Source organism: Sorex fumeus, unplaced genomic scaffold (assembly GCF_029834395.1).
Source record: "Sorex fumeus unplaced genomic scaffold, SorFum_2.1 ptg000042l, whole genome shotgun sequence".
Lineage (NCBI taxonomy): Eukaryota > Metazoa > Chordata > Mammalia > Eulipotyphla > Soricidae > Sorex > Sorex fumeus.
The window spans coordinates 10749589-10764738 of record NW_026606099.1 but is presented as its reverse complement, the minus strand read 5'-3'; the positions used below and the strand labels follow the sequence as shown (position 1 = coordinate 10764738).

The 15150-nt window shown below is 57.0% G+C and overlaps 1 protein-coding gene across 1 annotated transcript in view; it reads right to left on the bottom strand.

The window, feature by feature from the left end:
• PDE1B (phosphodiesterase 1B) overlaps nucleotides 1-15150 on the bottom strand; it is a 30701-nt gene that overhangs the window by 5804 nt on the left and 9747 nt on the right. Inside the window, exons 3-6 of the mRNA XM_056120295.1 lie at nucleotides 3969-4082; nucleotides 2771-2953; nucleotides 2568-2634; nucleotides 1847-1963 (exon numbers count right to left, since the gene is read on the bottom strand). Of these exons, the coding sequence (XP_055976270.1) occupies nucleotides 1847-1963; nucleotides 2568-2634; nucleotides 2771-2953; nucleotides 3969-4082 (481 nt within the window). The remainder of the gene's footprint in view (nucleotides 1-1846; nucleotides 1964-2567; nucleotides 2635-2770; nucleotides 2954-3968; nucleotides 4083-15150) is intronic.

Sequence of the window (15150 nt, the reverse complement as noted above, 5' to 3'; positions counted from 1 at the left end):
AAGGGGCGGCGCAGGGGAGGGGCTGGTGCCCCAGACAGGAACGTGCAGCTTAGGAAGGGCGACAGCAAGTAGGGACTCAGGCAGGAGAGACGGGAAAGCGATCAGATCAGCCGCTCCCTCTGCCCGCAAGGAGCGAAGCGGACAAATCAGCTGAACCCAAGCCCAAGCCACCACTCTCCGGGTCTCCCAAACACATTCCTTCCAGCGAAGGACACGATTTAATCTGGGACACGTCTGACAGCCGCTCTAGGAGAAACGGGCTGGGGAAATTTGTCCAAGAAGATCTGCTATTCTGGTCCTGGAGGGCAGGATTCGAGGGAAGAAAATGAAGCTGCACGAGCTCCCTGAGGAGAATCCCAGCTGAGCACATTGGGAAAGTTCTAGAAACCCTCTTGGGAGTGGCTGGACAAAAAGTCAAGGGTCAAGGAAAAGCTGACACACCACTACTGTCTCAGAGGGTATGAGAGAGGCTGCATGCACGCAGGAACTTCCAAAGCCTGGGCTGGGGCCAGTGCCTCCAGCTGGACTCCTCTGCCCCCACGGCCCCTCACGACATGCCCCACGCTCGGCCGTCTACTGCCCACCTCACCTGACTGACCAACATCCCCACCGAGGCTCTTCTAGCCTGCCTCACGCTCCACTCTTTTTTTTCGTTTTGGGTGACACTGGGCTATGCACAGGGGTTCCTCCTGGCTCTGCACTCAGGAATTACCCCTGGCGGTGCTCAGGGGAGCATACAGGATGCTGGGAATCGAACCCTGGTTGGACAAGAGCAAGGCAAGCGCCCTACCCGCTGTGCTATCGCTCCATCCCCTCACGCTCCACTTCCAAGTGCAGTTTTTTCCTGAAGAAAAGACCATGGAGATGCTGCTCCTAACAGACACTCCCTCCTGGAGGGGGATCTGAAGAAGATTCTTGGAGGGGAAGATGGGGGAGGGGGGCACGACACCGGGTGGTCCACTCAGGGCTTATCCCTGACTCTGCGCTTGCTCGGGGATCCCTCCCCACAGGGCTCAGGAACTGTATGCGGTGCTGGGAATTCAACCCAGATCATCCGGGTGCAAAGCCAGCACCCTACCCACTGCTCTCTCTCTCTCTCTCTCTCTCTCTCTCTCTCTCTCTCTCTCTCTCTCTCTCTCTCTCCCTCCCTCCCTCTCTCTCTCCAGGCCCTGGAGAGGAGCCTACTCCCCTCATCCTCTTGCTGGTGGGCCACAGCGAAGAGTCCGTGCGGTGCACACACCACCCTCCCCTCACGTGACTATGCCCAGCTTGACCAGGAGCTGGTCCCCTCCAGAAAACAGCCTGAAGGGAGGCCCTCACTGCCCCCGGAAGAAAATGGCGACCGTAGCCCACAGGGCCCCAGCTGACAATGTCTGGGCTCCAGTGGGCAAAGGCCACACAAAAGGCAGCCGACACTGGAAGGTGAACTGCTGGCAAAAACAGGTCCTGAGAGGCAAGACAGCAGGGAGGGTGCGTGCCTCGCACAGGCCGACACAGGTTCCCTCCTCGGCATCCCATGGTCCTCCACCTGGAGTAATCCCTGAGCACCAAACCAGGAATAAGCCCTGAGCACCACGGAGTGTGACCCCCAAAACAGAAAAGAAAGGAAGGAAGGGGAAAGCACAGAATCCACAGTTAGAGGGTGCAGACCTAGAACTTTCCCTGAGGACTATGTGGAGCCAGAGGCCGGGAGCACTGCCAGGGAGCACCAGCTCATCCTAGGATGGGCCTGGGCAGAGCCTCCTGATGCAGCCGTCCAGGGCAGCGGCCTGCCCCCCCCACCCCCACCCCGCCGCCCCGGCAGGTCTCTGAGACCCGGAGCGACAGGCCTGGAGAATCATTCGACCTTAAAGCGGCTGATGAGGTTGTGCCGAGTCAGCAGCTCGAACACGATGGTCCTCAGGGCGTGCTCTTCGGAAGCCCGGTTCAGGGAGAAGACATCGAAGCACCAGCGGTCCAGGTTCTGTGGACAACAACAGACTGGGCACTGGGCAGGTGGCCTTCAGTGTGGAGCCCCGCGGCCCCCAGCCTCGAGGGCAGCCGTGAGGCTTCACAAGGGCCACTGAGATTCCCAGGGAAGGAAGTGGACTGCTTCCTTCCCGGAGTCTGGGAGAGGCAGAAAGGTGGGGTCTCGCCTCTGAAGCCGGCACCCACTGTCTGGGGGCCCACGGGAAAGAGGATTTAAAGGCCCGGGAGGAAGCCAAAGCTGCAGGACACGTGCCTCACACGTGTCATGTCCTAAGGTGGATTCCCACCTACCGCGAGCACCCCCGAACCCTACGGAGAGTAAAAGGAAGGCAGACAAATCATCGTGCCAGCAGAGTCTGAAAGGCCCCAGGGCTCTCCCACCCTTTAAACGTTTCCTTTCTCCCCAAACCCAGAGATTAGGCCTGAGCGATAGTCCAGCAGGGAGGGCGTTTGCCTGGCACGAGGCCGACCTGGGTTCAATCCCCGGCATCCCATACAGTCCCCCAAGCACCGCCAGGAGTAATTCCTGTGCTCAGAGCCAGGAGGAACCCCTGAGCATCGCTGAGTGTGACCCAAAAAGCAAAAAAAAAAAAAATTACCTTGAGACAGTTAAGGACGGCAGCGGAATGAGTGGGGCCCACGGAGGTGTACGTTCTCCGGAACATCCTAGCGGAGAAGAACGAAAACACTCCAGGTGTGGGGAGTGGAATAATCCAGAGCTGGTGGAGCTGGGGGGGGAGCAGGGGGCCGGGAAAGGAGGACACCCAGGGGCCGCGGGAGCGCGAGGGTGCACGTGGCTCACCGTTCCACGAAGATGCCGGCCTGCACTGCATGCACAATGCTCCGGAACTTGGGCTTCTCTTCCGCCCGCCGGCCTTTGGCCCGGGCCTGCTGGGTGAAGGTGGAGGCCAGCCAGTCCCGCACCTCCGACGGCACCGCGTCTGACCGCAGCTCCTGCAGCTCATCCTCCGTGTCCAGGATTTGCCTGCGGCCCCAGGAGAGGAGGCACAGAGGAAAGATAGCCAGTGTTGACGGCCCCAAGAGCCCTGCTCCGTCCGACGCGTGCCAGCATCGCGGGCTCCCTCCCGACTGGCCCTCCCTTTCCTTCTTCTCTCCCTCCTTCCCCTGGTTTCTACTTCTCTGTCTCATGTGTCCGATAAAGAAACAGGGAGGCACAGGGGAGGGAGTGGCATATCCCCACTCTGGAAGTGTTCACTGAGACACGAAATACCACGGAGCAAGAGAGTTCGACGCCAGCAGCGCAGGCCAGCAGAACTGAAACGCAAGCCCTGTGGAAGTCTCCTGCGTGGGGGGATTTTTGGTGTTTTTTTTTCATTTACTTTGGGACCACACCTAGAAGCACTCCAGGAAACCAGCGGGTTGTCGGGGCTCACACCTAGGCCACCCCACGTGCGAAGCAAGCGCACAGGCCCTCTGAGCTGTCTCCCCAGCCCCAAGTCATTCGCAAAGATTCTCAGAGCCACATGAAAAGTCAAAAAGAAAACTCGTGAAATTCACTGTAATGAAACAATTGAGTCGGCCTTAATAATGCAACCAAAATAGCATCCTCTCAACCACGGAATCAGCAGGAAATATCTGGGGGAAATATGTCACACTCCCATTTTTCCCTGTCTGAAAGGCAGCCTGCATCTTCCACGTGCACTGACGTTCCAGCTCCCGCATGCCAAGTTTCACGCGCATGCCCCGCGACACCTCAACTGGGCCTTGATGGGTCTGGAAGGTTCTACACCCAGCAATTCTGTGAGCGGCGAGGCCCCCCCCCAGCCCAGCTGCGGTCCTCCCTGAGGGGTGTCCACCACCCTGTCCGTCCCTCTGCCTCTGCTGCCCAATGCTTTTTCCCTTCCTCTGACTGTTCCCAGCTCCAGGCCTGGCCCTCTGCACCGGAGGCCCCTGCCCCTCCCAAGACGTCCGTGTGTCTGTCTGATCCGACCCCTTCCTCCTCTCACAGAAGCCCCCAGGCCCCCGCCTGCTGCTCTCACCGTGTCTCGTCTATGTAGACAGCCTCCAGCAGGGACGCCGTGTACTCCAGGTTTTTCTTCAGCTCCTCAATGTTCACCTCCCCATTCTCCAACTGTTTCACCATGTAGCGCAGCCTACGGGGCGAGAAACGGGAAGGGGGTGTGGGGGGTGGGGCGGCGGGAGGGGACAGACAGACCAGACAGACATCTTGCTTAGGTGCCACTTCTTGTCCTGAAAACCAGGCACCTTCAGATGGTGTGTTTTACAGAAGCTGCCTCCGTCTCTCATCAGTCACTTGTTATTTGAACAGTAGCCAAAGTACAAGTACAAGTACACGGTCACACTGTCCTCCGTTGTTCATCCATGTGCTCGAGCAGGCACCAGGAACGTCTCCATTGGGAGACTTGTTGTGACTGTTTTTGGCATATCAGATATGCCAAGGGGAGCTGGCCAGGCTCTGCCATGCAGGTGGGCAGGATACTCTCAGTAGCTTGCTGGGCTTTCCAAGAGGGACAGAGGAATCGAACCTGGGTCAGTTGCGTGGAAGGCAAATGCCCTACCTGCTGTGCTATCGCTCCAGCCCATAACAGCAGCTAATGCTTTTCATCCCAGGCTACTGCCACAGTATTAGTCTCGAGCCCTAAAGTTTAATCCCTGCCTGATTTTTTTAAATTTTATTATTATTTATTTATTTTTTATTAGTGAAACACCAGAGCATACAGTTATAGACTTACAAATTTTTGTGCTTGGGTTTCAGTTATAAGCAACAAAATGGGAGACTAACACCCAGGAGTGGCCGAGATTAGTACCAGGAATTTTGCTCCATGACTTGGAGGCCAGCCACACGTGCCAGGGGAAAAGGAAGCTCAGATAAAGAAGAGAGCACCAAATAAAGGGTGTTGGGAGGATCCTCCCAGGGTGGGAGAAGCATGCTGAAAGTAGACTCTAGACCAAACATGATTTTTCTTTTGTAGGAGTACTGCTATTTATTCAGCCACTGATTAGCTGATTGAATTGTGCATGAACTCCATCTTACTTTTTTTTTTCATTTTTTATAATTTTATTTATTGAATCACCGTGAGAGCAGTTACAAAGCTTTTGGGTCTAAGTCTCGGTCATGCAATGAAACACCCGTACCTTCACCAGTGCCCATTCTCCACCCTCCAAAACCCCTGTATACCCCCATCCCACACCCTCCCCCTACCTGTGGGGCAGATGATTTCTACATTACTCTCTCTCTACTTTGATCACATTCAATATTTTGACACCAGACCCACCATTATTATTTGAGATTTTACCCCAACACTCAGATCTGCTGAAAAGGCAACAATAGACAATTTGTGTTCTATTGCTGGTTATGAATAATATATGTCACGTGGCTGCAGTAGGGCCATGTGGTTTTGAAATTCCGAAGTTTTGACACTTAAATCTGGAGGGATTTCTGCCAAAAGCCACTGGGTTTCGAGATCTGCTCCTGAGTCTCTGGGATCATGGCCATTGAGCAGCTTGATGAGGAGCCAGAGAGGCCGTTCATGGGCGATGACTTGGGGTCTCGTTGGGGTGGGGAGGAAGGCCCGGCTCCCCCACATCCCGTGAGGCCCAACAAGTTTCGTCACTGCGGGCCCAAGCTTGACTGTCCCGTGGCCTCTGGAGGATGATGGCCACCAAGCCGCCAGAAGGAAACAGGCGGAAGGAAGCACCCTTTCCCCCCTGGGGTGGCCCGGCGACAGTAACCTACTGTGGGGTCCAGACACATTTCTGCCAAATGCTGCTGGGTTTCGAGATTTGTTTCTGAGTCTCTGGGATCATGGCCGTTAAGCAGCTTGATCAGGAGCCAGAGAGGCCATTCGTGGGCGATGACTTGGGGTCTCGTTGGGGTGGGGAGGACAAGTCCAGCTCCACCCCCATCCTGTGAGGCCCTGTGTGTCTCACCACTGGGGGCCCAAATGTGACTATCCAGTGGCCTCTGAAGGATGGTGGCCACTGGGCCGCCGGGGGGAACAGGCCAAGGCACGAAACCTATTCCCACCTGGGTTGGCCCAGCACCGGTAGCCTACTGCAGGACCAGATGCATTTCTACCTAAAGCCGCTGGGTTCCGAGATTTGTTTCTGAGTCTCTGGGATCATGTCCATTAAGCAGTTCAATCAGGAACCAGAGAGGCCTTGCCTTCAATTATATAGCTGAGCTGGAGGTGGTTTGTGGGTGTGTCTCCCACATACCTAACTCTTGGCCGTTTACTTTCTTGGTAAACTTTGCCCCAAGTTTTTGGGGTCTGGCCAAAGGCACAGCAGCAATTTTGGGGTATCTGGAAGTCTGAAGGCGCCATCAGGCTGCTGATGCACTCGCCTCACAGGTACAGATTGACCTGCTGGCGGCACCATACCCCCAGACCAAACATGATTGCCACTCCCTGCCTGATTTTGAGCCCAGGGTCCCCACTCACCTCTGACCTCCCAACGTTCCCCCGCCATGTCAGAAAACTCTGGCTCAGACTTGCGCTGCCCAGCAAAGCCAGGGGTACACGTTCCCGGAGTGGTATTTGAAGAATGAACTGAACAACCAAGACCCGAACATACTTGACTCCCCCCCTGGGAGAGGGAGCCCTAGGATCACCAGCAATCAAAGAGCCCCCGCCAATCCCACCCCCAGACCCTGCCACTGTGTCTGGGGGCCTTGGCGAGGAGGGAGGGCGGGGATGTGCCCACAGCCCCTCTGTCCCTGGCAGGGCTGGCGAAGGCGCAGAACAAAGACCAATCTGAACGCTTCGCCTGGCTTCCCTCCATCCAGGCAGAGCTAATGGATTATGATTCCAGAATCCATCAACCAGGACAAAGCAGAATTAACCCGTGCCTTCCTGGAGTTGTGCCAGAGAATCCCAGACTGTACCAGGCCTGGCCTCTGCCTCTAGCAACCTCCCCAGAGGCAAAATGGGGTGGAGGAGGGAGAGGGATGCGGTGAACAGAGCCAGGCGTCTTCCTCAATGGATGCTTTGCCTGGAGAGACAACCCCTCATGCTTTGCACCCTCCGGATTCTAGGGGTCAGCTGTTCCCCCGGAAGGTTCTGAGAAGTCCATTCCCTGCAGGCACCAAGCAAACAAGGCCCTGACTTCAGAAGGTGAGTTTTAATTATTTATTTACTTTATTTATTTACTTATTTATTTTGCTTTTTAGGTCACACCTGGCAAAGCACAGGGGTTCCTCCTTGCTCTGCACTCAGGAATCACCCCTGGCGGTGCTCAGGGGACCATATGGGATGCTGGGAATCGAACCCAGGTTGGCCGCATGCAAGGCAAACGCCCTCCCCGCTGTGCTATTGCTCCAGCCCCCGAGAAGGTGAGTTTTAAAGCAAGCAATTAAACATCCCCTCTCAGGCTCCTTCCATCAGGCCTGCCCTCCCTCCTGGCCACGGCAATCCCCCCACTGTGAGGGGCTTCAGAAATCCAAGGTCACCAGCGAGTCAGGGAGGAGCAGAGTGAGTCAGGGACGAGAGGCTGAAATTAGCAGCAATTCCCAGGGAGGCCGGGGGAGGGAGAACGATGGCATTCCCGAACTGAAGCCGGCCCGGGAATCCTGGGGTCTCAGCAGCTTTGGAACTGGGGTGCCCCAAATAGCCAGCCAGGAAGTGCCCCGGGCCAGGTCTCACCTCAGGCACAGAGGAGCACTGCGGACCCCAGACACAGCTACACGTGGCGTCTGTGGCGTGGTGGCAGGGCTGAGGGGCTGGAGGGTGCAGCCGGGCTGCCTCCGTGGGCCACTCCCCACCGCTCCCAGCCTCCCCACTGGACCGGCCTCCCATGGAAACAGGGAAGAGTCCCAGAGTCAGCCAGGGCTGAGGCTTCATGAGGGAGGAGAAAGAGAGGCTGAGGAGCTTAAAAGAGCTTCTCAGGCCCCCGGGAGCGGGGACTCAGCCAGCATCGCCCAGAGGGCTGGCACAGGACAAAGAGGTGATCTGGACCTGGGGGGCTCAAACGGAAGCTGGGGTCTCCTCTCTTCAGGGCCTCTGCATTCAGGGAGCAGGGCCTGGGTCCCAGCCACACCCCGCGCCCAATCCTGTGGGCCTCTTTCCATTTTGATCAGTCCGTGTCACAGGGTCACAGCCCACAACTCTGCCCCCCCAAACACACACACACACACACACACACACACACTCACACACACACAAGTTCTCGCAGTTTCTCTCCAGCCTTTCCTGAAAGGCTCCCCAAGTGAACAGCCACGCCCACGGGCCTCATTGGCATGCGTTCGCATAATCTTGAACAATGCTGCCAGTTCTACATTTTAAAAAAGCACTTTCTCCTACATTATCTCATTTTATCCTCACAATGGGCCGACAGCAGGAGGGAGGTGGGGGAAGCTTGGCTGTTCCTATTTCAGAGCACAGACCGGGCTCCCAGCATCTGTCCGGGGAATCTTGGGTTCAAATCGCCTCTTCTTGGACCTGGTCCCTTGACAAGTCACGGATTCTATGACTGTTTGTGTTTTCGCCTTGATTTGTGTTCCTTCCCACCCCCCCACCCCCATCTTTGTTGTGGACACCATCCGCACCTTCCCACACACCCCTGACTGAGGTTCAGGGCACCAGGAACTCCCCAGGGATGGCCAACGGCAGGCCGCTGGGATGGCACCATGGTGCCAGGAGGAGGGATCACACTCGGAGCCACTAAGTCACAGCCCCAGACTGGAGTTTCTCATTTTTAATCTCTCAAAAGGTGACCGGTGGACCGCTGGCATCAGAATAACCCAGCATACCTCAAGTTTTCTAAATCTCACGGCACGTCAGTTGAACCAGAATTTCTAAAGGTATATAATCCAGGGGGCTGGAGTGATAGCACAGCAGGTAGGGCATTTGCCTCGCATGCAGCCGACCCGGGTTCAATTCCTCCATCCCTCTCGGAGAGCCCGGCAAGCTACCGAGAGGATCCCGCCCGTATGGCAGAGCCTGGCAATCTGCCCCTGGCGTATTCGATATGCCAAACACAGTAACAAGTCTCACAATGGAGACGTTACTGGTGCCCACTCCAGAAAACTGACGAACCATGGGAGGACAGTGCTACATAGAGTCCAGGGATCTGTGTGTCTTCGCTGTTTCCTTTTGGGGCTACACCTGGATCAGGGGCAACTTCCAACTCAGTGCTGGGGTCAGAGTGGGGGAATGGGGAGGGGCAGTGCTCCCAGTGGTACACAGGGGTCACGCTAGGGGTGGAGGAGGGGGAGGGAAACCCAGGCCTCCTGCATGCAAAGCACATGCTCCGCCCAGAGAATCACATCTCCGCCCTGGCGATCTGTAGTTCTGACATCTCCAACGATGCTCGTGCGCACTGAAGTTTGAGAAACGTTATCTTCGCGCTTCATCTGTCAAGGGCTACGAGTGTGAGAATTTTATTTTATTTTATTTGCTTGTTGGGTCACACCAGGCGATGCCCAGGGGTTACTCCTGGCTCATGCACTCAGGAATTACTCCTGGCGGTGCTCGGGGGACCATATGGGATGCTGGAAACTGAACCCAGGTAAGCCACGGACAAGGCAAATGTCCTACCCGTTGTGCTCTCTCTCCGGCCCCAGTATGAAAATTTAAAGAAATAATATATGAACAGTTTTGGCATGGCCTTTGAAAAGTCCCACTGATATCAGATATCAGATCTAATATCAGATCTACCAGATCGGATCTACCAGACCTACCAGATCTAATACCAGATCTAATATCAGATCACCACCATGACAATGATGTGAGAATAATCTCTGAGGGTGAGACACGGCTTCAGCACTTTGAAGTCCAGTCAGGCAATTCCAATGCACAACTTGAGAACCCTGGTATACAACAGGTCCCCAGACCTGTGACAAGAATCAGAATGAACTCGCCAGCGAGGCCCTGCCCAGCTCACACCCTCACTCCTTCAAACCCAATCAGTGCCTGCCTTCTCCAACCCGCCCCAGGTGACGAAAGTGTCCAGTGTGGTTGTGGCACCGTAGCACTGCCGCACTGTCCTGTTGTTCATCGATTTGCTCGATTGGGCATCAGGAATGTCTCCATTGTGAGACTTGTTACTGTTTTGGGCATATCGAATATGTCACGGGGAGCTTGCCAGGCTCTGCCATGCGGGCGGGATACTCTCCGTAGCTGGCCGGGCTCTCCGAGAGGGGCGGAGGAATTGAACCCAGGTCAGCCGCGTGCAAGGCAAATGCCCTACCCACTGTGCTACCTCTGGTCCAGCCCAGTGTGATAAAGGTTAGTAAGTAGAAGTGTTAGTAACCGTGATCTCTCCTTTACTGTTACAACCTCGTTTGAAGAAGAGGTTAAGTGATTTGTCCAATGTCACACAACTTGTCCATCTCTAGTTAGCAAGCCCATAATTCACTTTTGGTAACCTGACCCAATCCCCAAATACCAAAGGAGTTGGTGGGGGGAGTGGGGGAGAGCCTGGGCCTGCCATCAGCTCAGAGAGAGGTTGACCTCTCCGCACCAGGAAATCAGGCTTCATGGAGGGTTGGTGTCTGCTCACCCATAGTGACAGCACTGCCAGAGGCGTGTTTATCTTGGCAGCTGTACTCGGAGTACACAGTACATGCTCAATAAATGTTCATTAAGCAAATCAAAAGGGAAGAGGACAGAGGAATCAGGTGCAGGGCTCTCCGCCAGGCCACACTGTCGAGATCTCTGAGCCAGGGCTTCTGCAACTCGACTGGAGAGTCTGGGGAGAAGAGGAAGGTTATAGGCCAACTTCCAACAGACCCTCCCTCCAAGTTCCTCCAGCCTCCACCTCTAGATCTCATCCAGGAGTTCGTTACCACTCCTGTTGAGATCTGAATCGCAAGACCCAAGAGAGGCAGCAAATAACAACTAATATTAATAATACTCACAATTAATAATATAATATTATTATAATGGGAATCTTGGCTGGAGCGACAGCACAGCAGGTAGGGCTGCCTTGCATGCAGCCGACCCAGGTTCAATTCCTCCGTCTCTCTCGGAGAGCCTGGCAAGCTACCAAGAGTATCCCGCCCACATGGCAGAACCTGACAAGCTCCCGTGGTGTATTCGATATGCCAAAACCAGTAACAAGTCTCACAATAGAGACGTTACTGGTGCCCTCTCGAGCAATTCAATGAACAACGGGAGGACAGTGCTACAGTGCCTAATGGGAACCTAACTAGGGCAGCCAGAAGCACCTCGGTACTGAATTTCACCCTCCCAAATTTACTAACCCCCTCACCCTTCAGAGGCATGGTCTCCCAAGCCCCACCCTAAGTCCTCACTTGACCACCTTCCTGCAGGAAGTCCTCCCTCCCCACACAAATTCCTCTGGTCTGGCCCTCACGGAACCAGACACAGGATGGTCCCCTTCCCTGTCGAACCGAACGCTCCACCCAGTCCTCATCAGCCTGGAAACCTTCCCATCATTCTCTCCACCTCCATCCAGCCTGTTCTACTAACACCCCCTAACACCACTTCTTTCCTTCTCCTTCATCTTCAAATCCCGGCACCGCAAGAAAAGCCTGAGACTCTGACCATTGGAAGGCCTGTCTCTCGTAGGTCTTACCGAGGTCTTCGCTCCCAGCTAGAAGAGAACACTCCTGGCCATAAGAACCCTAATATTCCACAACAGTTCCCTTTATTTCTCTGGATCATCCTATGACACCCTCTGGGAGAGCCTGGCAAGCTACCGAGAGTATCCTGCCTGCATGGCAGAGCCCAGCAAGCTCCCCGTGACGTATTCCATATGCCAAAAACTGTAAGAATAACAGGGTCTCATTCTCCTGACCCTGAAAGAGCCCCCAATACGCCCTGGGGCAAAGCTAGAACGCAACGGGGACAAATGGAGACGTGACTGGCCCCCGCTCGAGCAACTCGATGGACAACGGGAGGACAAGTGATACAAGCGATGACTGATAACCTGGGGGGGGGGGGGGCAGAGGGGGGATCATTCCAAAGCTCTCCAACCTGACTTCCAGTCTCATGCTCCCCCAAAAGGTCACTGGAGGAAAAGGACAGGCCGGGATACTCCCAAGCCAAGAGGCTGAAAGTCGGCAGAGGAATCCCCGTTCCCTTGGGGGTTCTTAAGACAAGGTAAGATTTCAGAGGAAATGAGGCCCTAAGGAAACTGAGGTCCAGGCAGGAAAGCGAACAGAGAAGCTGTGCTAAGTCACGGGTCACCCCAGAGGAAGTAAGGGACCGAGAAGGGAGGCAGGTGAAGAGACTCAAGGCGGGACTGTTAGATCCCTGGGCCCCGCCAGTCTCCAGTGGGGGTCCCAGGTCATCGCTCCGGTCCCCTCCTCGCCTCCCCCTTCCTCCCCTGCCTTCCTCGACCCGGTGCCTACCTGAGAATGGGGCCCTGGAGGTGGCTTCTCTGCACGGGCACAGCGTTTGCCATGGGAGTGGCCGCTGGATGGGGACAGCCAAGATTCGGCCCCGGGGGCCTCGGGGCCCGAGAGGGGAATGACTCCCTCTTGGGCCCCCGACTTCCTCCTGGAGCCTCAGCAGAACTGAGCTGCTGACCCAGAGAGAGAACTTCCAGGGAGGGACAGAGGAGGGGCCTGGCCCGAGGAAGGGACCCACGGCCGAGGCCCAGACGCAGCCCACGGGCACTGGGTGAGAGGCTGAGGGGGAAAGTTCCACATCTGAATCAGGCTGAAAACAAGGATCCCAGAAAGGCCAGAAATAGCTCAGGCCAGCCCCTTGCTCTGAGGAGGTGGGGCTCTTCTCCACGACCAGGGGTGAGCGGGAGGCTTACGGGTGCAGGGTCCTGGGCCCCCCTGGGTCCCATGGCACAAGTCTGGCGGGCCGGGGAGGGGTCCTGGCACAGCACACCAGGAGGGCAAAGGCACAGAGGGCTGGAGAGGGGAGGGGCGGGGGTGGGGTCCTTCCCCAAGGCGGGATGGTCTTCCCTAGAGAGCCCCTCTGCACCCACACAGACACACACACACACACACACGCACGCACACACGCACACAGGCACACGGGCACGCACACTCTGAAGGAAAGCCAGGACTTCCTCCGGGAACCCCCGAGGTTGGGCAAGTCACTTTTGCACTCCCACCCCCTGCTTTCTCGGCTGCAAAACAGGGAGTTTTGGGAAACAACGGGCGAGGTCAGCCCCCGTGGGAGGACAGCGGGAGGGGAAGACCCCGGGGTGCGGGGGCTGGGGGGGGTGGGGGGAGGGCTGTCTCCCTCTTCTGCTGGCCCCGAGGCCTGAGTTCAGGTCGGGAAGGGGAAAAAAACAAAAACTGGCCTCTGCGGCGGGAAGTGGACGTGCGCAACGGGCCCGGCCGCCCCCGGGTGGGCGGCGCGGTGACGTCACCAGCGCACGCGCCTGGGGGCGGCGATTGGCCGGCGGAGGGGGGCGGGGCCGGCGGGGGCCGGGGTGCCCCCCCCCGGGCGCGGGGACCCCCGCCTGCGCCCCCCGAACGGCCCCCGGGCGCGGGAGGGGGCTGGGGGCGGGGGGCGGGGGGCGCGGGCGGCGCGCGGCCAGGACCGCGGGGCGGAGGCGCCCCCGAGTGAAGTTTGGGGACCTGCCGGCTCCCGGCCCGCCGCCCGCCCGGACAAGCGGGGTGGGCTTGGGCAGCCGCGGGGGGCTGGCCCGGGAGCGCCCCGGAAAACGGGCCGCGAGTCGCTCCTCTGCGGGCAGGACCTGGGAGCCCCGGGGCAGGGGCAGGGGCTCTCCCTCCCTCCCTCCCTCCCTCCTTACCTCCCTCCCTCTCTCTCTCTCTTTCCCCCTCCCTTTCTTTCTCTCCTCCTCCCTCTTTCTCTCTCTCTCTCCCCCCCACCTCTTTCTCTCTCCCTCTCTCTCCCTTTCTCTCCCTCTCCCTTTCTCTTTCTCTTTTTCTCCCTTTCTCTCTCCCTCTCCCTCCCTCCCTCTCTCTCCTCCCTTTTTCTTTCTCTCTCTCTTTCCCCCTCCCTCCCTTTCTCTCTCTCCCCACCTCTTTCTCTCTCCCTCTCTCTCTCCCTCTCCCTCTTTCTCTCTTTCTCCCTCTCTCCCTCTCCCTCTCTCCCTTTCTCTCCCTCTCCCTTCCTCTCTTTTTCTTTCCCTCTCCCTCTCCCTCTCCCTTTCTCTCTCTCTCCCTCTCCCTCCCTCTCTCCTTCTCCCTCTCCCTCTTTCTCTCTCCCTCTCTCTTTTTCTCTCTCTCTCTCTCCCTCTCCCTCCCTCTTTCTCTCTCCCTCTCCCTCTCTCCCTCTTTCTCCCCTCTCTCCCTCTCCCCCCTCCTTCTCCCTCTCCTCCCTCTCCTCCTCTCTCTCTTCTCCTCTGTGCCTCTTTCTCTCCTCTCCTCCTCTCTCTTCCTTCTCTCTCTCCCCCCTCCTCCTCTCTCCTCTCATCTGTCTCTTTCTCTCTCCTCCCCCCTCTCCCCCTCCCCTCTTCCTCTCTCTCTCTCTCTCTCCCTCTCTCTCTCTCTCTGCTTTCTTGGACTGAAAGAGCCTCAGATGGTCCTGCCTGCACCTGGCACCCCAGTAAACAAGAAGCCCGCTTCAGTTGACTCCAGCCCTCATCCCGGCCAACTAGGATCTCAAGCTTCCTGTTAGGAGGTCGTGATTCTTAGACTAGAGAACCTGGGGCGAGGTTGTCTTCTCCAGCCCTCCGCTCTCTTGCCCCGTGGAGTGAAAGCTGCTTGAACAAACGACTTCTTGTTAACCCGCCCCCCCCCCCCCCAGCACACACAGGCTGGACACCCACCCCAGACTGCCCATGGGTGCTCTTGCTTCTGCTTGTAACGCATGTTATTGTCGACATCGCTCAACCAGCATCCCCTTTTGAATGAAAAGTGGTTCACACATCTTCACTCTCCCACACACACAAAGCACACACTGCCTCTGTCCCAGCTACGAGGACTGCTCAGCACAGCACCCGTTTTCCTTTGGCCCTTCGACTTTTTAAGCAGAAAGGATAAGGACAGAGGGCGGGGCACTTCACGCCGCCTTCCTGCAGCTGACCCAGCTTCTGTCCTCAGCACCCCACAGGGGCCCCTGAGCCCTCCAGGAGCAAGACTTGAGACCAGCAGGGAATGGCCCAAAAACAAACAAACAAAAAAGGAGTCCCAACCCTAACAGCTCCCTCCCTGGCCCACCCCGCCTTTCCCTACCTGCAGTGAAACATTGGAGTGGAGAGAAGGAACAGAGGATAGGACGCTCTGGCCTTCAGCTAGGAGGGACAGGGGAAGGTCAGGACACAGATCCCCAAATTTCAAGACCTCAAAAACTGAAGGAATCAGGG